Below are 25,434 nucleotides of genomic sequence, written 5' to 3' on the forward strand. Positions count from 1 at the left end.
GAAAAAGTAGGGACGGCTGGGACAGAGCTGAAACTGGGGACTGTCCCGGCCAAAACGCACCCTGCTTTGAAACCTTGTTAGTCTTTGAATGTAGCTTTTTTCAGCATAACAGAGAAGAAGCTGCCCATTAAATGGGGATCAGGAGCTGGGTTTAGATTCTGACATGCCACAACCCCAGATTTCAAAGACTCCAGAATGTGAAGTGGGCTCTGGTTCTGAAGTACACACACCCTGATATTGGGGTGCCCAGATCCGGATCTGCCTTACATCCCATCCCACAGTAAACCAATTCAGAGGCAGGTGGGGGAGTCCCCTAGCTACTGAGTGACTCGTGTTCCACATGGTTACCTACTTCTCTAAGGCCTGAGATTAAGCCAGCCCCCAAAGGTTCCTTAATTGGCACGAGTGCCCCGCATAAACATGGCCACCCGAGGTACCTTTGAGTGCCCCGCACAAACATGGCCGCCCTAGGTACTTTCGAGTGCCCCGCACAAACATGACCGCCCGAGATACTTTTGAGTGCCCCGTGCAAATATGGCCGCCCGAGGAGCTCTATGGTGGACGACGTGCCCGGCACAAAGATGGCCGCCCGACAGTTCAGTTGTGCTAGGAGGTGAAAGGTGAAAGGTGATAACGGCGGGGGCCTGGTTCTAGGAAGATGGCAGAGAGCGAGCGGCAGACAGGTAGGGAGGAAGCTCTGTGGGGGTGTTTGGTGGTGGTAGCGTGATGTCCTCCATGGGAGTGGGGCGGCACTGGGCAGGGGTTCTGTGTCCCATGGTGAGGGCCGGGGTCTTGAGTGGTGCCCAGAGGGGGGAGGCTAGGTGATGCCGTCTATGGGGGCAGGGGGTCCGGTCCCCACCCCCCTGTGTGTGGAGAAGGCAGGGACATGTCTTCTATGGGGGCAGGGGGTCTCTGTGCCCCATAGTGTGTGTGTGGAAGGCTGGGTGATGTTTTCTATGCGAGCAGGGGTCCTGTTCCCTATATTGGGTGGGTGGGTGGGTGGGGAGTCTGAGTGATGCCCTCTATTGGGGCAGGTGGTCTCTGTGCACCAAAATGAGGGGAGGACTGGGCTCCGCAAGAGTCCATGTATCCTGGGGTGGGAAGGGTGAGTGGGGGGATTCTGTAATGTAGGGTTTCCTGCCTGTTAGTAGGGATGGGATCTTGCTGTACTCTTGTGGGGACTGTTTCTGTGCTTGGAGCCTCACGGTGTGGGGGAGCAGGCTGTGATGCCCCTCTTTGAGATTGTTATTCTGATGGCCCGTACTGGGAGCCCCAGAGAGACTGATGCTAGCTGTGGGGTTGGGGGTGTTACTCTCCCCCTGGCTCACAGATGAAGTCTTGTATGGGGAGGAGTAGCTGCTAGGAGGCTCACTATGGGGATAGTAGTCGGAGGTGGCTGTGCTTTGTGGGGGCTACAGAGGGGATGTGGGGGAATGCTGGTTCACTGAAGTTGTCGTTGGCACCTTGGACCTTCTACCTGACTGTCACTGGCTGTATCTTGGGCTGCTGCTATTCTGGGGATAGACCACTGGCTCAAAGCAACCCTTTTGCCGCTGATGTTATTAATATGTATGGGTGCTCCTCAGCCAAGTGTCTCTCTCTCCCCTATATTAAACATCTCCTGGTGCAGGCCATTTCAGAATCTAGACCAGTGGTTAGAGCAGAGGATTGGGAGTCAGGATATCGGGTTTCTATTCCAGCTCTGGGAAAATTACTTAGCATCTAGGAGCCTCAGTTTCCTATCTGTAAAATGGGGCTAATACCTACCTTCTCTCAGGAGTTAAGTATATGTGGAACATACTTTGAGATCCTTAGAGATTATGTGCTATAGAAGTGAAAAGGATCCAAAGAGAATTTGGAGCAAATATACAGAGGTGATTCAAGTGTAGTAATGTTTTTTGTTTTGAAATTCAGGTGGCATTTGTTTGTCCCCCATATATGACAATTGGAAGGGAATTAACAGTGCTACTTAGTGTCACTTGTGGATGAAGCTATTGTTCAATAATTCTTAAAAGAATCAAATACAAGAAACAAATGCAGAGCTGAGATCCAGCAGCTCTCTGGTTTCTGACTGAAGCGCCAAGGTATTCTGTTACCTGAGATGCCTTCTCTGAGCTGGATTAGATCCAGGTGCATAAGTGACGTTTTCCTGGTGGGGAAAAGACTCGGCAAGTCTCCATTGTCAAGGTCAGTTCTTACCACAAAAAACCCTCTTCTCCTCCCCAGAGCACAGTTCCTTGGCTCTTGCCTAGAAACAAGTTGTCGTATATGTATTACAGTAGCCCCTTTTGTGCTAGGTGCTATACAACACCTGGTAAGAGACAGTCTTTACCCCAGAGAACTTGCTTTCTGAATAGACAAGGGGTGTGTGGGGGAAGAAGCACAAAGAGATGAAGTGAGTTGCTCAACAATGGCAGAATTGGGATCATAGCTCGGGCCTTCTAAGTCCCAATCTAGTGTCTTCTCTTCAGGCCATCCTGTTAGTGAATCCTCCTCTGTCCTGTTACAGGTGATCAATCTTTTTGCTAGTCAAAGTTTTCACATCTTCCTTTATCAGTGCACTGGGGGTTTATTGAACTTGCTGTTTATTGTCTTTGATTTGTAAAGCATTATTTAAAAACCACTTACAATAATGTGACATTATTTAGTTGTGAGTTTGTTAAGCTGCAGCTTTTCTGAATACAGATACAATTCCACCTTTATATCTGGGTCTCTCAAAGTACTTTACAAATGTCTGTTACTAACCCTCAATGGTATTATATTGTAGAAGGGGAAATTAAGGGACAGAGAGGTTAAATGACTTTCCTGAAGCAGCACAGTGAGGCTGTGGCAGAGCTTGCAATAGAATGCAGGAGTTTTGACTCCTATTCGTCTGCTGTGATTCTAGACAGTGCTACCTTGCTGGAGAAACGGGAAGAGCTGGTGAACACTTCTGGGCAGTATAAACTGTGCACGTGATTTATAAACATTTTTCTTTTAGGCAGTTCAACTTTTGTTGGAAAATGATGTTTAGCATTTTCCGTTAGTGCTAAGAATGATTATTTAAGTGTTGTCTGGGTGCTCGGTGCTGGACAAAAGGTTTGAAATGTTCTAGGGTTGAAAGCATTAATCAAGGGACTCTGATATAGCTCATAATTTCATGCTAAATACCCTCTTGGTTTTCTGATTCACTGTTGTTTGCTGTATTGCATCTTGATTCTAAGTTTGCTAATGGCAATGCGATGCAAATATGCCTTTAACCTTGTGGCAATGTTTCCCCCTCTGCAGTGTCCTCGCGTGGGACTGCAGGCTGAGACTAGAACCAATTGTTCACCTTGGACTGCAGAGGAATTAGGAAAGGAGTGACCCATATGTCAGGGTTTATTTCCTTTTTGTGCAAGCTCAGGGGAAAGGAGGTTCCTGGTTAACTGTGTACCCGGGTCGGGGAGCAGGAATGTTGCTGATGTTCTGCATTAATTATTTGCATTTCTATCGTGCTTGTCATCCCAGGATCTCAATGTGCTTTATAAAGAAGCTCAGTTCGTACTTCTCAGCATCACCATAAAGCCAGCCTAGGGACACTAGTTCAGTACCGAGAGAAGAGTGCCACCTACTGAATCACTGATGCTTTGTGTTCATTGCAAAAATAGGATGTATTTTTACATGGAGATGGCTCCCAATGTAAAACCACACCTTTTGCAGTGAAGACCTAGCCTAATGCTATGATTGCCATGATGCTTAGAAAACACTGGATGATGATTAGGCTGGTGGTGTACTGAGACCACTGCCTCTCATGCTGACCAATATTGTCTCATTGTTCACTTATACTCCCCCTCCCCCCTTTTCCATCTGTTGTCTCTTGTTTTATACTGAAGTTATTTGGGGCTGGACAGGTCTTTTTGTTCTGTGATTGTACAGTGCCTAGCACAGTGGGGTCCTGGGCCATGGCTAGGGCTCCTAGGTGCTATGGTAATACAAATGAGAAAGAAGAATGCTATTTTCTGCAGTGTCCTGGGATTGCTTGGGGCTCAGCCATCAAGATACTGAGCAGGCCTGACACTGCTTAGCATGAGAGACCTGATGGGATCAGAGCACGAGGGTGAGAACAGGTCACAGAGTTCAGTACCTTTTGGTCCAGAAAAATGAACGTTGCCGTCTAAGAAGTGGCTGGGATTAAAGGGGGCGTCTTTAATGTCTGGCTATGTTTGACCTCTCTCTCTCCTTCGTCTTCCAGGCTCTCCTGAGGAGGCAACTCCTCCCCTCTGCCAGAGCTTCATGATCCCCAAAAAGGAAATACACATGGTACCCGACATGGCCAAGTGGAAACGCTCTCAGGTATGGAACTGGGTCCAGGGACAGTCTGTTAGTGCCTGATGTGTCCCTGGGGCAGCATTTGCATGGAAAAGGCCAAGCCTGGTTTGGGCCTAGCTAATGGACTGAATGGGGTTGGGTTGAGCTATGTGGAATAATTCTTTTTAAAAGCAAAAGAGCAGCATGGCTAATGCCATGTGAATTGTCATAAAGTTCATCTACCCCAGTAAACTTTAATGACAACAATAGGGGGCTTTTGGATACTGGCAGCTCTTGTTTGGGGAGTAATTTTGTGATGGCAGGTAGGTCTTGTCTATGTTGACACCAGTGTATCCTATAGTTCATCGCCAGTGGCAGCTGTAGGGTAGACAGAGCTCAGGTGTTTTTGCCAACCTGTAGGATTAGACAACAGAGTGGTAAAATGCTTGAGCCGTGTCTACGTTCTGAATTTGCTACCACTGCTGGTGAACCATTTTTCCTCTACAGAAGTGTTGAAGGGATGAGAGCCTGGAAGAGGAGGAGAGAGATCCCTCTGTGAGCTCTGATTAACACACAGGCATGGTCTGTGCCGTAAGGAGATCCATATTCCTCATGATCATGTTTAAACACATTGCTAGCAGAGTTCTAGGCACATTACCATTGCAGACAGGGTGTAGTCTGAGAAACGTGATTGTGGCTGGAGTGACTCTGATCTCACTGGGACCATGGTATTAAACCCTGTCTACAGATGGTAGCAATTGTGACGTGAAAAATATTCCTTTGGGTTCTCGTAAATAAGAAGTGTAAGGTCCTATTTATGCTGTGGCTAAAACAGAATCAGGGGACCTGGTTGCAGCATGGTTAGAAGTTGCAGGGCTATAGCTTTGGCCAGGGTAGGGCTTTAGTCCAGTTATGGAGAAAGAAGTCACCAAATACTCAGGATTTAATCCTAACCATGTTGTAATGGGTGCCTTTACTCAGGGTAGGCAGAGCCCAAAGTGTCATGGTGAGGGGTCTAAAACTATTAGGACTATCCTCCTAGAAGTGTTACCCATTTCTGCATAATCTAGGCTACAAAGTGACTTTATAAGAATTATAACTGTCTTGATATGTCTACCCTGGCCCTTCAAACCCTGCTAGAGCCTAGTTTACCCCCGCAGTGATTGCACTGAAGTTTGAGATGGTTTCAAATATAGTTTTCCCTCGAGTGTTGATCAGGCCTGTCATGATAGCCCTGTCCACAGTAAAGAAGTATCCATGCAAAACGTGTCTTTGGCCCAGCCATGATAGAGCATGTTGTTTCCTTTTCTGTATCACCCTCCATGTTTTAACCAAGTTCAGAGACAAATTGCTAAGTGTGATCACCAAACATAGTTTCTTAAGATTGTTATAACATAGCTTTCCGTCCACAGGTATGTTCATGATCCATCCTGTCATAGTATAATATGATCCCTGATATGGTAGTTCTTAGACTTGAGATGGCTGTCAGTCTAGGTACTAACCCAAGAAACTGACAGAAGTTGGCCCTTCCTAATGTTGGTGTTGGAAAAGGGAGTTGATGAAGATATGGTAGTTCTGCTGGCGTAGAAGGGACCTTAGCAAAGGTTTTACTACTAGCACAATTGCAGTTGTTACATTGCAATACATTGGGACAACTTCAGGCTCTCTGTGCACTTTGACTTTTCCCAGTGTTATATCCGTCTTGCTGTGTGTGTGAACTTGCGACAGTTGGCCTCTTGGTCAGTCCAGCTCTCTTTGGACTAGATTGAGGCCATCCCCTTTGTCAGCAATACCGTTTCGTTGAGACTTTAACCGCTCATCTAACTGGCCTGAGTGATGTAATGAGTTTGACAATTCTGAGCATTTCTTGAACTTGATGCCCACAAGCAATGTGGTATCTGCTCCAGCACATTGTGGACAACACCCTTTTCACCAGGTTTTTTTTAAACTCTTGGGGAAGAGCCAGGAGAAGAGATCATTTTAAATGGTTAAAAAACCCAAAAACACCAGTCCCACATAGAGGGCCTGTAGTGGCACTGGGGTGGCTGTTTGTAATGGGGTCTGATTAGCTTGATGCAGAAGAAAGGGCTGCAGAGGTAAAGCACATAATTCCTGAGGTAAATGTTTTGGCTTGAACCCCAGGAACTGTCAGGACCTGTGTCCTTGTGTCTATGGTCCAAACTTGCTGCTGAGGGGTGGGGACAGCAGGGTGGGAATAGCTCTTGCATGGGGATCAAGCTATGATGCCACCAAGGGGTCTTAAATGATAACAAGGTCTTCACGAAGGCCTGCGGTGGAAGCTTCCTTTGTCCCCTTGCCTGGGCTTTAAGTCTTATTTCTGCCCAGGGCTTCTGTGGCAGGAAGTTATGGGCTCGCCCAGATATTGGAAAGTGTCTCCCCCCAAAAAGAAAAAAGCCATTCGCTGCTCCCAGGGCTTTGTGGCACTTTCACCTTTGCTACTGTGTTTCCTGAGCAGCCGGACTCTGTTCTGTACGCGGCGCTTCACAAGCAGGGGGGTTGAAAGAAGAGAGAGAAAGGTATGTGCTTGGGGCAACTTTCAGCCGCTTCTCCTCCTAATTGTGGGTAGCGTGAAAGAAGGCCTGGCGCAGAGAGCAGGAGAAGTAGATAAAGGAAGAGGTTTGGGAGAAGTGATATGGAGTAGGAAGAAACAAGCAGTGATGTAGACAGGGCCGAGATTGTGCAAAGCCTGGACATGAGGCGCTTGAACGTGGCATGGTCAGAGACAGGAACCTGGCAAGGGGATTCAAGGAGGAGGGTTGTGGTTTGGGCTGTTTGTACAGAGAGCTTGGTCAGTGTGATGTCACCACCGAGGGTTCAAAGTGCACTTAGGGCTGTTCCAGGAGTTCCCATCGGTCTAGGACAAGGCAGTAGCAGTAGCAGCAGAACAAGCTGTGTCCTGGGCTATCCCAGGAAACTGATGCTGTGGGTTGGGCATCGTCCCTTCGGTTTGCTCTAGGCTTCTCACGCTGGCGTTGCTTGGCTCCGAAGTAACTGTCAGTGCTCAGCTAACACCCCTTCTGCTTGTGTTTGTTTGCAGGCGTATGCAGACTACATAGGCTTCATCCTCACCCTGAACGAAGGTGTCAAGGGCAAGAAGCTGACCTGTGAATACAAAGTATCTGAGGTGGGAAAAGGGCCCAGCCCTGTTATTTCCAATCTTGCATTTGCTCTGCTTTTGCTGGCTTGCCTTCCACAGCAGGGCCCAGGGCTGCCACGGCTGCTTTCCTGGTGCCCCACAGAGAACAAAGTGGAGCCAGACTGTATCTGCTTTCCTCATTAACAGTGGTAGAGCAGCCTGTGGGGACAAGAAGTACCAGCATGCAATGCTTCATCTGGTAACGAGGTGCCTTTTGCTTACTCGCAAACCTTGTAATTGAGCAAACTGAAAGGAAGCTGGGTGTTTAGGGGCTTGGGGTGAAGAAGAAGGAGGGCCCTGTTCTGTCCATACCCACTACGCTATTGCTGCCTGCTCTCAACCAGAAAACAAGAAGCCATCTTATTTAATGGCTATCGTGGAGGATTGGGAGTCTTGGGTTCTCTTCCTGCTGACTTGCTGTGTGACCTTGGGCAAGTACCTCAGTGTCTCCATCTCTCAAATGGAGATATTAGTAGTGACCTCCCAGTGAGGGCTGTGAGGTTTTATTCGTTCATGTTTACTCTGACCTGAAAGATGCTACAGATGGGTAAAATATTGCTTCCCCTTTGCCCTCGGTGCCAATGTTCTTTGACTTTCTTGTGTCTTCACCCCTTAGGGGACAGTTAGATTCTTCAGACTGTAACAAGCTGCCTTTCCTGCGCTGTTGTCTGGGCAGCAGTTACAGCTGCTCCTGCCCCTTGGTGTGAAGCCTGTCAGAGTCTCTAATCTCTATTGTTTGAACAAGGGGTGTGGTGCAGAGAGGTTTACCCTGGATCTTTCCATGCAGCTAGCCTTGCCCTGCTGTGCCTGAACTCTGAGTGAGCCCTGCTGGGCCCTGTCTTGAGTAGCATTGGCTCCTGTGAGCTCGGGGCAGATTTTTGGCTGGGCCCAGACTGTCTAATGCTGCACTTCGTGTTCTTTTAATCTGATTTATGAGACGTGAGTAGAACACAGACTGGGTGAGGGAAGGAAGAGATGAACTTGGACCAAGGTGACCTAAGTACTAGTTCAGAGGTGTTCAGCAGGCCCTTAGGGGACGGTAGGGCATTAGTGACCTGGTTTCCCCGGAGGAGTTTTGTGTGTGTGTCACCTGGTGGCATTTGTAACACCGCAGCTCCTCGTGTGCAAGTGGGCTGAAAGTTCTTTCAGCATAGTGGTGTCCAGGCTGTTTGAGGCCAGAAGTGGGATTCAGAGTGGACTCTCAGGGTTATAATGCAGATTTCCTCTTCATGCGCATTATCCCCTGGAACTTATCATGTTTCCGTCATTATTCCAAAGTAAGCAGTGGTGTAGCACTGACCTGTGGTTATTGTGTCAGTCACTGAACTCCTCATCTTCCAAGCAGCGCTGGACTGAGTCCAGTGCAGAGTGACTAAGAGAATTTCATGGGACCCTCTTAGCTCTTTCCAGCTATAACCAGTCACAACTGTGCCAGTTAATGGGGGTGCTTAAAGGAGACCTGCAAGTGGCAGAGGGAGGAATGAACTTGTGCCCTGTCTGGCTGCGGCTTTGTGGGGCGAAAAGGAGGAGGCCTGGAAGGAAGGTTTGTTTGTTTTTTCAACATTTTGGTTTTTGTTAGAGATATCAGGCTTGCCAGGGCTGGCCATGATTTCCCTTGAGGAGCTGGACATGTGGCTTAGAAACTCACTCGCCCTTTGCTGAAAGAACAGGGCTGTGGAATCTCTACCAAAAGCACTTTTCTTCCAACATTTGTTCAGGCATTTGGTTAAATAGAAGCTGCCAAAATCCCATTTTAAACAGTCTGAATAAAAACCATTCCCCCTTTCAGTTGTTCAGGGTTTGCCTGCACAGTGTGCCTCTGTCATAATCATGTTGGTCTCCAGTCATCACTAGAGTATTACAGGGTAAAGAGGGTAGCAAGACCTGAATTTCTAATGTATAAAACAATCAGAACAATAACTTTAAACCCCAGCCGCCCACCCTTCCAGGCCTTTAACCATCATAAAGAAGCAGAAAAAGCATGAATGCATTTTCCCCCCCTCTTGGCAGATCCCCTTGAAATGGTTTTAGTGCAAGTGACAAATACCAAATGTGATGTCAACAACTAAGAAAGTCACAGGAAATGTATCTTGCTGCTTTCATGCTGAGCAGGGTAGAAACCTGTGACTGAAGGCAAAATGAATCTGCTTTCCTCTAGGGTGGAAGGTCCAATGGGTTGCCCTGTTGATGAGGCTGCATCCATTTTCTTCCTCCTTCCCTACTCCCTGCTGAGGTTCCTTCTGCATCTTTATACCTTCCTTGCTGATCAAACACTGTGGAACTTCTGCCTGCACCTAACGCTCCCTCAAATCCCTCCTTTGCATGCACATCCTCCTTGCAACTGATCACTTGTTGGTAACGGGAGAGGAGAGACCAGACCACCTAACGGTCTGCAGGATATTGAGCGTCTGAACCCTGTCGTGTGGCTAACTTAGGCCTGGTCTACACTAGGGGGCGGGGTCGATGTAAGATATGCAACTTCAGCTACGTGAATAGCGTAGCTGAAGTCAAAGTATCTTATTTCGACTTACCTCCCATCCTCACGGCGCGGGATCGACAGCTGCAGCTCCCCCTGTTGACTCCGCTCCTGCCGCTCGCTCTGGTAGAGTTCCGGAGTTGACGGGAGCGCGTTCGGGGATCGATATATCGCGTCTAGATGAGACACGATATATCGATCCCCGATAAACCGATCGCTACCCGCCGATCCGGCGGGTAGTGTAGCCAGACCCTTAGAGTGTGATCCTGCAAAGGGAGCAGACTTAGTGTGTGAGCATGCTTAGCTCCTGTTGCAATCAAATGAAGTCACTGGCGGCTGAGTGCACTCCACGCCTCTCATGAGGTGCTGATCCACCTGGCAGGGCCAGACCTTCAGATTGTAACCTCTGTGGCACCGGCCTGGGTTTTCATATTGCACTGAACACACAGGCTGCACTTAATAAATAAGAGGGCTGAGCATCTGCCTGTTGGCTGCGTATGGCTCCCACAGTGGAGGCTGAGTGTCTGGCTGCTTGCTGGGAGATGTTCTTGGAGCTGTCTCCCAGGCCAGTCTGTAGTAACAGCTGTGGCTTTGGCATGCATGTCTAATGTGACAGGGAAGGGTTAATTTTGAGCTTCCAAGTGAGCAGAATTGGGGCAAGAGAACATGCAGCCTGCAGAGAGGTCTCAGACCCTTGAAATAGTCCCTGTGATTCCAGATCACATTTATTTTTATGGGGTTTGCCCACTTCCAACTTGCATTTGGGACTCTCCTGCACTTGAGTGGCTGTCACCCAGCTCTGGGGTGACTTGCTTGGATTCTAGGGGGGAAGGGTGGGATAGAGGCAGTCACTCTAGAGCCCGAGCAGTCAGGCACCCTGGTGTCAAGAGGGGACATTTGCCTTCTCATTGTCTCCAGTTGGCCAGCTCGTGCTCACAAGAGACGCTGTCAGGTCACTGTTCCATAGGAGGCTACAGGGTTCACCTTTGTGATCACAGGGCAGATTTTGGTCTGGGAGGGCGACAGGATGCAAAATCAGCACAACAGAAAGAAGAGCGGTGGCGGGGGGAGGATTCGCCCTTGCTCTGATGCCTGGGAAGGTAAAGTAAAAATAGAGTCTTAAAAACCTAGCCACCCAAGACCATGCTGCAGTGGTTCTGATTGCTGAGCTCCTGTGAGCCCTGCTGTTTCCCCTGGCTGGGTTCACCCCTGGCAGTATGAGTTTCCTCTGCCATGTTAATTCTGCTGGGCAATGGAAACCTGCCCCTTTCAATAAGCCCCCGTTCAAAAGGCCCTGAGCCCAAAATGAGCTGCGTCTCTTTAATTATTTATTGGCATGGCTGAGCCAGCAGCTGGGTCCTGCTCTCCTGCGTTCAGCTGGGCTGTTTTTAATCCCTTTAAAGCAGGCGAGTGAGGAAGGGATGCGTGACTCTGCCTCCCCTCCCTGAGGCCTGGAGGCAGAGACTGCAAGGGGGACAAAAGAAGAAAATCTCTTGCCAGCCATTTATCCAGCCGGCACCGAGCGCCGCAGTCACGGCTCGGTGAGAGGGTTTGAAATACGGGAGCTGCTCGTAATGAGCTGCTGCTGGCGGATAAATCACTGGCGTTATTTAATTATTTAACAAAAGCCACTGCCGGGGCCTCTGTTGATAATTGGAGGGGAGTGTGGTAGCCAGGTCGGGCTGAGCTGAAAACCAAGCCCAACCCCATTGGGGGAGGGCCAGTCTCTGTGTTCTGGATTTGTACAGTGCCTTGCACCACGGGGTTCTGATTGACGATGGGGGCTCCAACACCACAGTACAGATAATAAATAATAATAGTCTCGTCCCACTTCGCTCGAATCACGGGTGCTGCCCTGTCGCGGATTCCAGCCTGTGATCTTACAGTGGCTCCCAGGTTGCAAGTGGCCTGTTGTCTTCCCCAGTGCATCTGCAGATGCTGTGTTTAGGGTCCTCGCTGCGCTTTCCCTGCTTTACTCTGTTCTTGCCCACCCACCAATCACAGCCATCCTCTTTCGACCCCTTCACTGCTCTGGATTTGGGGCTCCTTTTGCAGCAGATAAATCCTAGATTCCTGCTGTATGACTTTATGCTGCACCCTCACTTGTTTCCAGCAGCTCCTCCGGAGCCGGTGTCTGGAGAAGCACCCGCTCAGCTAGCTGTAGATGTCATGAAAGACCTCCCTGCAGTGGAGAGGGTGTGGGGGGAGGAGACTCGCTGCTGGTTCAAAGGCAGAAAAGTGCTGCCTGCCTGTCTCTCCTCCCCCGCCCCTCCAGTGGTGCTTCAAGGGCTAGAAACTTGCTAGGCTCTGCTGTTTCCTAGTCCTCTTCTGACAGGCAGCATGAAGAATTGAACCACAGCCCAGGAGACCTGCCGGCTTCACACGGTCGATGCCTCCAGCAAAGTCAAACCAGCCCCTGCCTCGTCTGTCCTCTTTCTCTCCTTGAAGGAGGAATCCCCTATTGAGACCGTGGTGCCTCTGTTGCCCAGGGCCCAGCCGGCCGCCGTGGTGACCAATGTGGCTCTGGCTGCTCCGACTCGGGAATGGAGAATCTCAAATATGTTAGCAGGTGGAAATATCTCACAGTTGTTAGTGGGGCCTCTTAGTGCTGCCTTCTGCAGCTTAATCCACTGGTTGGGGTTTGGACAATGATCCTGCCACTACGTTTCGGCTTTGTAACCAACCGGGGCCGTAGTGGCTGCACCCAGAGGGCCTCTGCTCCTCAGCTCTGGGCCCAGGGGGCCTTTGCATGTCCTGGGCTCAAACCCTAAAGCCTCTCCAGCAGGCTGCATGTAGCCGAGCAGTGTTGAACCACGCTCTGTATTGCCTGCCAGTCTCTGCCCCTTGTAGTCGTCTCTCTTGCCCAAGGCTCCCCGTTACTTAGAATCCTGCTCTCCCTTTGCTCTGGCTGTGTCAGCCCCTCCTTTAACCCCTTCCCAGGCTGCTTCTCTCTCTTCACATCAAAATCAAGCTCCTCATCTCTACCTTCAAGGGGCTGGACACCTCTGCCTTTCTTGCTCCTTGGTGGCATCTCACTGCTCCTTCATCATCGTCTTCTATTCCCAGCGTCATGCCATCAGTCACATCTCCCTCCTCTTTGGAATGCCTCTTGTCCCCCCCTGCTTTCAGATCCCACCTCAATCTCTCCTGGGAATCCTCCCTTGCATGAATGAGACTGTTAGCTCTTTTGGGTGGCATATGTGCGCGTTTGTGAAGTGCCATGTGCACTGATAATCCTCTCTGCAAATCAGACTGATACCTCTGGAAATCAGACTATGACAAGTATTAGGTGGAGTCCTGATCGAGGTTGGGGCCCCTTAGTGCTTGGCATTGTGTAAACACCTAGTAAAAGAGACTCTCTGCCCCAAAGAGCTTACAGTCTAAATAGACAGGACAGACAAAGAGTAGCGGGGAAACAGAGACCCCAGTTCTCAAAGGTATTTAGATGTTTAACTCCTATTTGGAGTTAGAAACCTAAATGCCTTTGAGGATCTGGGCCGAAGTGACTTGACCAAGGTCGGTCAGCAGCAGTCAGGATACTTTCTAAACATCATATTGTGTCATGTGGAGAATATTAGATCTAAAGTGTGTGGTGCAGAGCCCACAACTGCGTGTCAGAGACCCCTGAATGATGTGGCCCTACCCCCCAACCTACTCCTCCCTCCCCTGGTTTGGTCAGGTTCTCTTTGCAAGTATTCAGGCTAGAGACTTCCTTTTTTAAGATGAGATCTTAGACTCTGGAGCACAGTTATGTGACCATTTAAAAAAAATCTGCAACAATAGAGCATCTTATGTGGCCGTAGTATTGCATTGTACGTGGGTCTGTGAGTCCCTGGAAGAGATGTCTGCCTTCTCAAGCTGCTGTTAATGAGTGGCTGTATCTGGGCTCTCAGAAAGCCCAGGTCAGTATGGGATGTGGGCTGTTGTCTTTCAGACTGGACTGTCCTTTCCCGATGTGAAGGGTTGGGGCTGGCCACTGTGGACCTTAGAGAGATGACGTGTACCCATTATCCCCTTCCATCCCTTGCAAGGTCTGTTTGGGGGTCTGCGACTCAATGTCAGGAGAACACGGGCAGGTGCAGGTAAAACAGAAATGTTGGAGCCTGGGGCAATGGTTTTAAGGTGACTGGCTTGTACTTGTGCGTGAGACTTTCTTCTCCTGTCTGATTGTGAGCTGTCACCCATTCTGTCCCCGTAGCCAATTGAAAAGCTGGTGGGGCTCCTGGATACCCTCGACAGGTGGATTGATGAGACCCCGCCAGTGAACCAGCCCTCTCGCTTTGGGAATAAGGCCTTCAGGACTTGGTACGCCAAACTAGACCAGGTATGTAGGGGTTGGGAGAGAGTCTCTTAGATGGTGGACTTAAAAGGGTGGCTTCATCAGCAAGAAGTATGTCTTGCAATGATCATGGAAAGGCTGCCATCCTCATGTTGTACCTCGGTAGTCAGTAGATTGACCCACCAATTTGCAGGGTTAGATGGGGACTATGTTTCAGGTCTTTTGATCTCGGGTCTGGTGCTGGTCTTGAACCCCCGTGGGAGCACAGCTCACCTTTACATGCTCTTTGACAGGGTCTTTGTCCCATGGAGGTAATCCCCAGGTGCTTCACTGACTGCTCTCCTTCTTTAACCATCCATTGTGTCCACCTGCCTGTAGATATGGCAGATGGCATAGCTTGGCCTGCCTCAGCTGAGAGGGCTCACCCCCAGAGAAGGCTCCATGGAGCTCGCGGAGGCAGAGTGCACGGTAGTAGGCTGCAGCGCATTTACCCATGGGCTCCTTCTGGTCCCATAGATGCGCTGCGTTGCAGTTTAACGTTTCATTTTGAGGGCACTTAGTGCCAGAGAAAGGTACTAGGTTGATGGCTTTGGAGACTGAAGTCCTCTCTCTCCAAAAAAGGATACAGGCCAGGCAGTGACTGGGCAAGCGCTCCGCACGCTGCTCCCCTGTATGCCGCAATCCTGCCCTGGAGAGACCACCTCCCGCAATTGTAGGGGAATTCACTCGCCAGGTCATCTAAGCCTGGGGTGCTCTGCTGGGACTGTCAACAAGTGGGGCGTCTGTATCAAGGGCTTATCAGTGGAAGAAGCCCTTACAGCGGGCAGGGGAAGAAGCCTCTCTCTCTGACTAAATCTCTGCCACCCCAACTGGTGACCCACAAATTCACCAGCCTGGAGACAATTAATGCTGCTCCTTGTATTGGCCTGTAACAGGTGCTTTTGAATAATGTTGGAGTTCCTTATTTTCCCCTAATCGATCTGGTCTGTTGGAGGGGGTGGCTCGCTCCATGCAAAACCAACTCCAACCAATAGCGAAGGTGTGGGTGGTGCCTTGTACCTACCTTTTGGGTTGTGGCACATCTAGGTTAACGCTCAGGAACCTTTTGTTGTTGTGTTTAAGGAAGCAGAAAACTTGGTTAAAACAGTGATCCCCGAGCATCTGGCTGAAGCTGCACCAGAGATAGCCCTATACCTGAAGGAATCCGTGGGGAACTCCACCCGCATCGACTATGGGACAGGTACCTTCATGTGCACACTTAATCCATCTAGCTTTGCTGGGCTTAGATTCCCCAGCATGAATTCACCCCTACAGTCAATATATGCCATGGCAGGGAACTGCTCTGGATCACGCCAAGGCTAAAACTGGCCAGGAGAGAGCAGGGGATCAGAATCTGATTATACCAGAGCTGTGATTGATGTAGATTCTTGGCTGCCTCCACTTCAGTCCTAGTCATCTTAAGGTTTTCAAAATAATCATTCTTAGCTTCCCTATAGCATCTTTCATCCGAGTGCTGTAGAAACATTAATTGACCATTGCAACCACTGTTGAAATGCTCTCACTTCTGGCATGTACCATGGGAGCTGCTTAACAGCGCACAGCAACACTGCACGATGGTATAGAACAGAAGTGTATATGGAGTATTGTGTGCAGCTGAATCACAAGGGGGAGTTTAAGGAGCTAAAATGTAATATCTTGGATTGGAATCAGATCAGGAAATGAGTTAATATTCATACTCTGTGAGAAGTGTCTTCAGATCGTAAGTGGCCACAAATGTTTGCTTCGTGTGGCATAAATACCACATAGGACCTTTAGGATTTAGTGTGAGAGCAGAATCGGGCCCAGGGAGAAATGTCAGAATCAAAAGCTGGAGTAATTCCATTGGCTTTAGTTAGGTTATTTTGGATTTACATCAGTATGAGAGCAGACCCTGAAATTCCAAGGAGTCCCACCTGTATGTATTGGAGGAAGAGGGCTCAGAGAGGAATGTCCAGCTAATGACTTAATCAGATAGCTGGAGGGAGGGTCATTGTAGCATGCCAGGAGCCTGAAATATGTGACTTCTGTAATGTGCTGGGTAAGGAGAGGGGGAGAATTGAGGTAAAGAGATGAAGAAACACAGGTATGCAAATCTCACCAGCGGTGCTGCAGCTCTTGATCGCCAGGGGGAGATGTTGCCTTTGGTAATGGACCTGTTGACTTAGACTGTCAGTTGCAGCTTGGTGAGGGAAATCCAGTCTCTCCACCACTCCTCTGTCTTGAGCATTGGGTTCTGTATTCTTTCAGATCAGCACTGCTAGACCTTTGGTGCAGCTTGTTCATATCCCAGCAACTGCACAGCTTTATAAAGTGGAGCCACCTCCTTTATTTACTCTCTTTATTGCTGTAGTTTCTCCCACCCAAGGGGAAATTAAAAGCACCTTTCTGCAACCAGCCACAATATCTTATGGGCTTTTCTGAGTGCTGCATTTATTCTGCTCTCTTCACTGTTAGCCAGAGGACAAAGCCGCATAGAGCGGGTGGCCCATGGCTGACAGTTGGGCACCTTAGGGCGGAGCTTTTCCCTGGGGTGGAGCAGGGCTAATGTCCCTCTGACATGGGGCCTTTTGAAAGTAGGAGGAAATCTGTTTAATTGCTAATGAGTGTTTGTGTCCACCCCCAAACACACCCGTCCCTCGCTGGGTTATTCTGGAATCCTCCGGCTCCCCCATCCTCTTGATCAGCTCATAAGAAAGGGAGTTGCTCCCAACACTCTACTCTCTCAGTGCCTGGCTCTCAAAAATATTTCATTCTACAGGTAAATAAATTTGTTAGTCTCTAAGGTGCCACAAGGACTCCTCGTTGTCTTTGCTGATACAGACTAACATGACTACCACTCTGAGATGAAACCGACATCTTAATTCCTTAAATATGAACAGGGAGGGTGTTCATGTGTGGGTGCAAGAGAAGTGTTGTTTAGTGATTCAATTTCTGGACTAGATTCAGGGCTTCTGAATTCTGCCACTGATTCATTGTGTGGTCTTAGTCAAGTCACATAACTCTTCTGTGTCTCAGTTTTCCCATTTTAAAGATGGGACTAATCCTTCGCTACTTCACAAGGGTACGTGTTTAATTTGTTAATGGCTGTGAAGCACTGTGGGATCCTTGGATAGTGGATGCTATGTAGGTATGAAATATTATTGTTGGGTGTTAATAATAGAAGGAGTCTTTTATGTGATCTTATCCAAGTAAGAAGGAGCCTTTGTTGGTTGGGGCTCTGCCGCGCATGGGGATGTGATTGCTGTGTCCTCCAAAGAGCCATTGTGGCACCTGCAGAGAGCTTATCTATGATGAGAATTGCCAATGTTTTGTCTGTCTCCTTTCCTTCAATCCCAGGTCACGAAGCAGCATTCGCTGCCTTCCTCTGTTGCCTGTGCAAAATTGGTGTTCTCAGGGTGGACGATCAGCTGGCCATTGTCTTCAAAGTGTTTAACAGGTGAGGCAATGCAAGTACAGGTGAGGTAAAGCTGTTCCTAGGGCATTTTCCCCTCAAATCTGTCTGTGGTTCACTGGTCATAAAGCATGTGGCCTGCAACCATCAGTCCACCACACCTAATTCTCACTATTATCTGGTCATAATGTGCCTCCACACCCTTTGTGTTGTCACACTGCCTGGTGTACAGTAATCTATGTGTCCCCGGTCCAAATCCAAGACAGGAGGTGATTTGATCACTATGTATATATACCTTCATGGAGAAAATGTACCAGCTGCTAACAGGCTCTCCAACCTAGTGGATAAAAGTATAATAAGAACCAATGACTCAAGGTAAAGCCAGACACATTCAAATTACAAATAAAGGATAATTTTTTTAACAAGTGGGGAGATTAACTAGTGGAAGAAACTACCAAGGGCCGTGGTGGATTCTCCATCTTTTAATGGCTTCAGGGCCAGACTCGATGGCTTTCTGGAAGATACATGGTAGTCAGTACAAATTATTAGGCTCAATATAGGGGTAATTGGATGAAATTCTGTGGCTTGTGTTACGCAGGAGATCAGACTAGACGATCTAATGCTATCCTCTGACCTTTCAGTCTGTGAACCTGCAAGCCCTCCATAGCTCCTCTTGAGAGCTGCCACAATGCAGGAGGTGGGGTGCAAGCAGAGAACTGGCCATTGGGACACCTACGTTCTAATCCCAACTCTGCCACTGACTCGCTGTGTGAACTTGGGCAAGTCGCTTTTCCTCTCTGCGCTTCATTTTCCCCATCTGTAAAGTGGGGATGATCAGTCCTCCCTCACAGGGACTGTTGTACAACTTAACTCAGGGATATTTGTAAAGCGCTTTGCGATCCTCTGGTGAAAAGAGCTGGCGGGGGGGAGTGTCATTGTTATCAGGCAACAGGCAGAAAATTTTTGCAGCAAAGTAAAATACACAGGGATGGTGTTCAAAAGCTGCTGCTCCATTGTTTTTTTTTATTGAATTCAGTAAAAACCTCAGTGCTGTGTTTGCCATTAAATCTACTATCAGGCCCAATTTTCTCTATGGTCTTGTGGCAGAACATTTATCGAGCGTGCAGCGTTATATGCTGGGCGCTCTATGTAAGTCATAGATCCAGGGTTCTGATCTTCGTCTGTAAGAAGCACCTTTAAAAGCGTACTCCCTCTTGTCGCCTCACGAATGGGCACAGAGAGCGGATACAGAGTGATGGGCATGACGGAATATGTTCTGCAGTGAGTCATCCACAGGTACTAGCTCTATCTTCATCAAAAGATTTGGGGACTCTGCTGCCTTTTATGCTGTCACCATCACCCACTTACATTATCTCCTCTGGACAAGGTGCTGTTCCTTGATTTCCCTGCTTAGCCTCTTATGTATAGTTGAATGACCAAAATAGGCTCTGGATACCTCTTCCTCCTAAGCAGGGGCTCTCTGGGTAACATGAGTAGGGCAGGTTTATTTATACTAGTGTATCCTGTCCTCTGGTTAACCAAGAGGTAGAAATTTGGTACAAGAAAACCAGTATCCGATATCTTTTAGCTGTAAACTTAACCCTGCTGTGAACCACACTGAGTCAAACCTCTGCCTTTCACAAATGGTTTGTTGTCATTTGTTTCTCCTCCAGCATGGACTCTTGATGCTCACTCAGCCAGCAGGCTGTTGGCCTGGATCAGGTGCTTGTGCTGGGTCCAGAGAGAACGAGCTTGGGGCATCGGGTTCTCTCCTGTATCTGTAGATGGGTTTTCTGATTGGAAACCCACCATTGTTTCAGCAGGGAGGAGAGGCCCTGAGCCTTTACATCTGATGTCTTATATTAGCCCTTCCCTTTCTTCTCTATCGTAGGTACCTGGAGGTGATGCGGAAACTCCAGAAAACTTACAGGATGGAACCAGCTGGTAGCCAGGGAGTTTGGGGCCTGGATGACTTCCAGTTTCTGCCCTTCATATGGGGCAGTTCCCAACTGATAGGTACTAACAAACCTACAAAATGTTGGTCTCTCTCCCCTTCTGTCCTTTTAGTGTGAAGATCATCAGTGGTTCGAGATATTTTTTTTTTCCAGCTAAGTGTGACTTTAAAAAAAGCTGATTTGGAAAGTTTGCTTAAAGTTAAGAATTTTTGTTCTCTGCTTTCAAAACAAGCCAGTTGGTCAGACTGTGGAAAAGGAGGGTTACGGTGGAAATGCTGAAACATCTTAAAGTACGCCTGTTTTTTATTGAGACTCCTGGGTGTATTTTGGTGCTGAAAAAGACAGTTTTTGCCCTGAGTGGCTTACAGTCTGCTCTTACTGCAAAGGCACTGGGGTGGGACTCAAATTTGGGTTTAATTTCCAGCTCTGCCATAGACTCCTGGGGCCACCTTGGGCAAGTCACTTAATATCTCTGGGCTTCATTTCCCTATCTGTAAAATGGGCACATTTCCTTTGTTCTGTCTGTTTAGATGGTAACTATTTGAGGCAAGGACTTAATGCAGGGGCGGGCAAACCTTTTGGCCTGAGGGCCACATTGGGTTTCTGAAATTGTATGGAGGGCCAGTTAGGAGAGGCTGTGCCTCCCCAAACAGCCAGGTGTGGCCCGGCCCCCACCCTTATCCAACCCCTCCTGCTTCTCGCCGCCTGACGGTCCCCCCCAGGAAGCCTGCCCGCCCCCCGCCACCCAATCCAAAACCTCCTCTCATTCCTGACTGCCCCCTGGGATCCTGCCCCACCCAACTGTCCCCGGAACCCCAGCCCCTGACTGCTCCCCCGGGACCCCTGCCCCCATTCAACCCCCTGTTCCCCACCCTCTATCCACACCCCTGCCCCCTGACCACCACCCTGAACTCCAACCCCCCTGCTCCCTGCCCCCTTTCCACACCGCCCAGAGCACCAGGACAGGTCACGGCTCTGCAAGAACCCCGCCGCACAGAGCATTGTGCTGGTGGCGCGGTAAGCTGAGGCTGCAGGAGAGGGAACAGTGGGGGAGGGGCTGGGAGCTCAGGGGCCGGGCAGGAGGGTCCTGCAGGCTGGATGTGGGCTGTAGTTTGCCCACCTCTAACTTAATGGGTGTGTATGACACCTAGCACAAGTGGGCACTGATTTCAGCAGGGACCTCTAGGTGCTACTGTAAACAAATAATAATGCATACTCTAGTCTGATCACAACAGGCAACACGCATCTGCCATAATGCACTGGCTGGTCCACAGGATAATTCTGCTTTGGAGCTGTGCTGCGAGATACCATTGATACATAGATAAGAGCCCTCATCATATTGTTCATTGCACCAATGTTATGGACCGGGACGTAGCTGGTCAGGTCTAGTGGGCGGAGCAGGCATCCAGTTTGGGGAATGAAGCCGAGGGTCAGCAACCAAGTCAACTGCCAGTTACCAGAGCTTGAGGTCAAGCCAGAATCGGAACCAGGAATCAAAGCTGAGGGTCAGAGCCAAGGTCAGATGCAAAATGCCAGAGCCAAGGGTCAAGCTGGAATCAGGGTCAGAAGTCCGAGGCTGGGTTCAGAACCAGGACTGGTCACTGAGGATTGGCGGTGAGGCATAAGGGCAGGAGGAGAGGCCAGGATCGAGCATGGTGGGAACAGGAGTGAAGGCAGAGGTAAGGGAGGAGCCGGGAGCAGAACAGGAACAGGGTTGAGGCTCCAAGGCGGGCACAACAGAAAACCACCTTGTTACGTGGACAAACGTCCTGTTCCTACTCCTGGCTTAACTAGCACAGTTGGACCTATCGGTGCAGCTGGGCCATCTTGCAGTCAGAGCTCCTGTGGGTGGTGCCTGGGCTGGGGCTATTGCCGTAGTAGTGTCTCAGCAGCCATTGGGTGGAGGCCAGGATGGGGCAGCTGTTTGGGGACTCCCAGATCTGGGTTCAAGACCCAGGACCTCACAACTAACCCTATTGACTTGGGTCTAGAGACAAAGTCAATGAACCTAGTGCATCGCTCTCTTAGAGTTTAGGGTTAGAAATGTGGCCTCTAGCAAGGAAGAATGATCGGAGCCTGACAATTAACATCCAGTAAATTCCACTTCAGTCTCTAGTAAAATAATGGAGCAACTTTAAGAAGAGTGTATCTGTAAGTATTTAGGGGATAAGAAGCTGTGACCAATGAAGTCATGCGTTTATAAGGACCAAATGTTACATTTTTGAATTTCAGAATCAGTGGGTGAAAGGAATGGAGTAGTTGTAATATAACTTGATTTTGGTAATGTGTGTCAGGAAATCTCGTAACTTACATTGTCTTGGCTGGAAACCATACAGAATGGATGGAAAACTGGCTGCATGGGCATATACAAAAGCCAAAAAGAGGTCTGAGGGAATACTTTAGAAATCAATGTTTGCTCATTTACCAGACAGATGTAGAACAGAGAAGAGCCTTAGAGGAGAGCAACCAACCTGGTTAACAGGCTGATGAAAGATGAAAAGGACTGAATGTGTATGTAGCTTTGCTAGCTGAGGGCCATGGGCTCCTGAACCTACCAGTATTTTAATGGTACAAACATCAAGGAGGGGAGACAGAAGGCAGAGGGTGGCACAATGAAAGGATTAAATTAAGACAGGTCACTCATCAGGAAACCCGTGAAAGTGTCTCCCAAGGGAAATGTGTGAAAGTCCCATCTATGGAGACATTTAAACTCTCCTGGATAAAGCCCTATGCAATGTGTGGTTGGTAGGAACCAATCCTTCACTGACCCCTGTGGTACGTGAGCTAGTATGAAACTTCTGTCTCTAACTCACCAGAAGGTATTGAAGTGGCTTGTGTCTATAATGAGGGGCTGGAGCAGGAAGAGACCAGGCGGTTTGACATTGGTGGTATCTGAAGGACAGACATCTGCATTTTTTTCAGAACACCCAAACCTGGAACCCCGGCACTTTGTTGACGAGAAGGTGGTGAATGAAAACCATAAGGACTACATGTTCCTGGAGTGCATCCTGTTCATTACAGAGGTGAGGGTGGGGATACTTACCCCATCGAGAGACTTCTCAGCTGCATTGGGTTCTCTTGGGATGGGATTATTGGGTGCCTGCTGTGGCTTTCTCCTCCTCCTTTTGTATTTTTGGTTTGTCTTTGTGGAACATGTGGCTGAGCCCCTGACTCTCCTCTTGAATGAGTTCGGCAGGCATGTTGAGAGTGAATGTGATGAAGCTGCATGGGAGGTAGATATGAGTGATTTAGTGGGGTTTGCCATGGGCGGTAAATACAGCAGATAGATCGCCTTGGACACCTTTTTGGACAAGACAAGAGGTATGTGATTTCAGAGCACGTGTGCTAGAAATGGCTGGTGTTCCTTGTTAAGTCAGGTCCTTGTGACTGGTACTCCAAGCTATCCCTCCCTCAGCAATAAGCCTCGTGGCAGGGCCCTAGTGCCTCTGGGTCACCTGTGTGTGCTCCTAACCCACCACAGAGCCTGGGTTGCTCCAAATCTCAGCCTGGCCATTGGTTCTCTGACGTAAAATATACTTATTAAATGTCCATTCTTGTGAGCTAGTGAGGGGAGATGTCCCTCGTTGGTAACGTGTCCAGAACCATATCCTTATTAAAGTGTATCATGGAATCTTGGGATGGGGGAAATAATGCTGGCAAAAGGTTTGGCAAAGCCCCTCTATGGTAACATCCAGTGTATCTTCACTAGGGGGCACTGTTTCTAAACGATGGTGCTTACTGCCTCCTGTCTGCAGCCACATGGTGTGAGTGTCTTGTCTGACTAGGCTGAGAGAAGGTAGGTGAGGTAGTAGCTTTTATTGGACCAACTTCTCTTGGTAGAAAGGTACCAGCTTTTGAGCTTCACAGACCTCTTCTTCAGATCTGGGGAAGGTAACCAGCGTGTTAGACCTGCTACTCCTGAGTGCATTCTGTGCCAAAAATGTAAAAATTCTGTGCCAAAGAATTAAAAATTCTGCACACAATATTTTAAAATTCTGCACGTTTTGTCAATAAATAAATGCAGAGGCTTCAGCATGGCAGTGGGGAGCATAGGCCACTGGCTGCTCAAAGGTGGGAGATCACCCTGCAGCCTCCCCACTCCCACCCTGAGACACGGACTCAGTGGTGAGGTTGCATCCAACCCTGACGCAGCACAAGGCCAGGGCCTGCCCCAGAAACACCCTAGGGCCTGCCCTTCTGCACCAGACGTACCAGGTGTGGGGCAGGCAGGCTCAACCAGGCAGGATCCAGGTGTTGGGGGGATCCAGGTGTCGGGTGAGAGGATTCTGTGTGGGACAATCTGTGTGAAGGCAGCTCAGCAGGGGATTTAGGTGTGGGGGGATCTGGATGCACAGAGGCTTGTGGGGGTTCCAGGTGCAGGGGCAATGGGACTCTGCAGGGGATTCCAGGTGAAGGTGGTTGGGGCTCAGAGGAGGGGTCTGGGTTTGGGGAATCTCGTCAGGGGGCTCTGGTGCTCGGGGAGTGGGGCTTGGTGGGATGGAGGTCTGGGTGCAGCTAGTTGGGGGTCGGTGTGGGGGTCTGGATGTGGGGGCTCAGGATGGGCCTTGTCAGGGTGGGGGGTTGGAGTGCAAGGAGCTCAGTGCGGGGTGGTCTGGAGGCAGGGGCTCTGGGTGCAGGGGGCTTCAAATATAGGGGTTCAGTGAGGTGGGGTTAAGGTATGGAGGGCTAGGGGGGTTCAGGGCATATGGGGTGAGGCCTGGCAGGGATGTCTGGGTATTGGAGGTCCAGATGCATGGGGGTTGGGTGGACGGGGGAGCAACTCCCTGTACAGTAACCCCTCCCCCCACAGCTGAGGAGTGATGGGGACAGGAAGCAGGGGAAGATGCTGAGCTTTTCTGCAGCTAGGGGAGGTTTCTGGAGGTGGGTCTGACACTCCTTGCAGGGAAGAGGAAGTCCCGTCCTCTCCTGCCTCCATCCCAGCCGCTGATCCGGGCTCAGGGTAGGGCCACTGACTGGGGTGTCCCCAGCCCTGCATTAATTTACCTCTCTGCCAGCTGCTCTGGGTGCCCAAAACAATGTACCTGCGCAGCTATGGAGTGGTGTGTGATTGCTCTTGCAGCTTCCCTTTGGTTCCCTATCAGAAAGTCAGTTTTCTGCGGGGAAGCAAAGAAATCTGCAGGGGACATGAACTCTGCGCACGTGCAGTGGTGCAGAATTCCCCCAGGAGTTAAGGACCTGCAGGAGAGCTCTGTGAAGCTTGAAAGCTTGTATGTTCCACCAACAGAAGTTGGTCCAATAAAAGATATTATCTCATCTACTTTGTTTCTCTAATATCCTGGGACCAACATGGCTACAATACTGCAAATAGTCTAGGCTGGACATGTATACGGTGCTCATTCCCATGAGATCTCAGCGGGGAGAGCAAAGACTGGGCACTCTGCTCCTGTTAGCAATCGCTTTTCTGGTAACCTGCTAGAAATAGAGGCGGACACCATTTTTATTCATACAGTGCCACTCTTTTCTTGCTATTCTATGCCACTGTGCCCACTTTTCCTCTATCTCCTCTTGCTAAATTAGTGATCAGACAGACAGGTTCACATGATATGACACCCACCCCACTATAATCAACAGTATAGTGAATTCTTAAAAGTGTCATACAGCTCCCTTTGAACCAAATCCCGAGAGGTGCTGGGCCCTTGGAACGCCCACTGATTCCAGCAGATGCTGCTGGTGCTTAGCATCTCTTGGGATTTAACCCTTGATTTGCAGTTGAAAAATAACCTAATGGAAACCAAATATCATTGAGAACATGCGACTATCTAATGCCAAAGAAAAAAAAATGGTGTGTCTGGGGGGGATCTATTTGTGCTTTCTGCTCAGTGAAAGCTGTAGCCAAGATGCTGTAAG

General features: G+C 49.2%; 1 protein-coding gene across 1 annotated transcript in view; it reads left to right on the top strand.

The window, feature by feature from the left end:
- The first annotated feature begins 530 nt into the window (after positions 1 to 530).
- PTPA (protein phosphatase 2 phosphatase activator) overlaps positions 531 to 25,434 on the top strand; it is a 38,377-nt gene continuing 13,473 nt past the window's right edge. Inside the window, exons 1-8 of the mRNA XM_039506619.1 lie at positions 531 to 683; positions 4,214 to 4,314; positions 7,328 to 7,414; positions 14,101 to 14,226; positions 15,304 to 15,421; positions 17,557 to 17,656; positions 19,503 to 19,627; positions 22,489 to 22,589. Coding sequence (XP_039362553.1) covers positions 659 to 683; positions 4,214 to 4,314; positions 7,328 to 7,414; positions 14,101 to 14,226; positions 15,304 to 15,421; positions 17,557 to 17,656; positions 19,503 to 19,627; positions 22,489 to 22,589 — 783 coding nt within the window. The 5' untranslated portion in view covers positions 531 to 658. The remainder of the gene's footprint in view (positions 684 to 4,213; positions 4,315 to 7,327; positions 7,415 to 14,100; positions 14,227 to 15,303; positions 15,422 to 17,556; positions 17,657 to 19,502; positions 19,628 to 22,488; positions 22,590 to 25,434) is intronic.

This window comes from Mauremys reevesii, linkage group 19 (assembly GCF_016161935.1).
Source record: "Mauremys reevesii isolate NIE-2019 linkage group 19, ASM1616193v1, whole genome shotgun sequence".
NCBI classification, from domain to species: domain Eukaryota; kingdom Metazoa; phylum Chordata; order Testudines; family Geoemydidae; genus Mauremys; species Mauremys reevesii.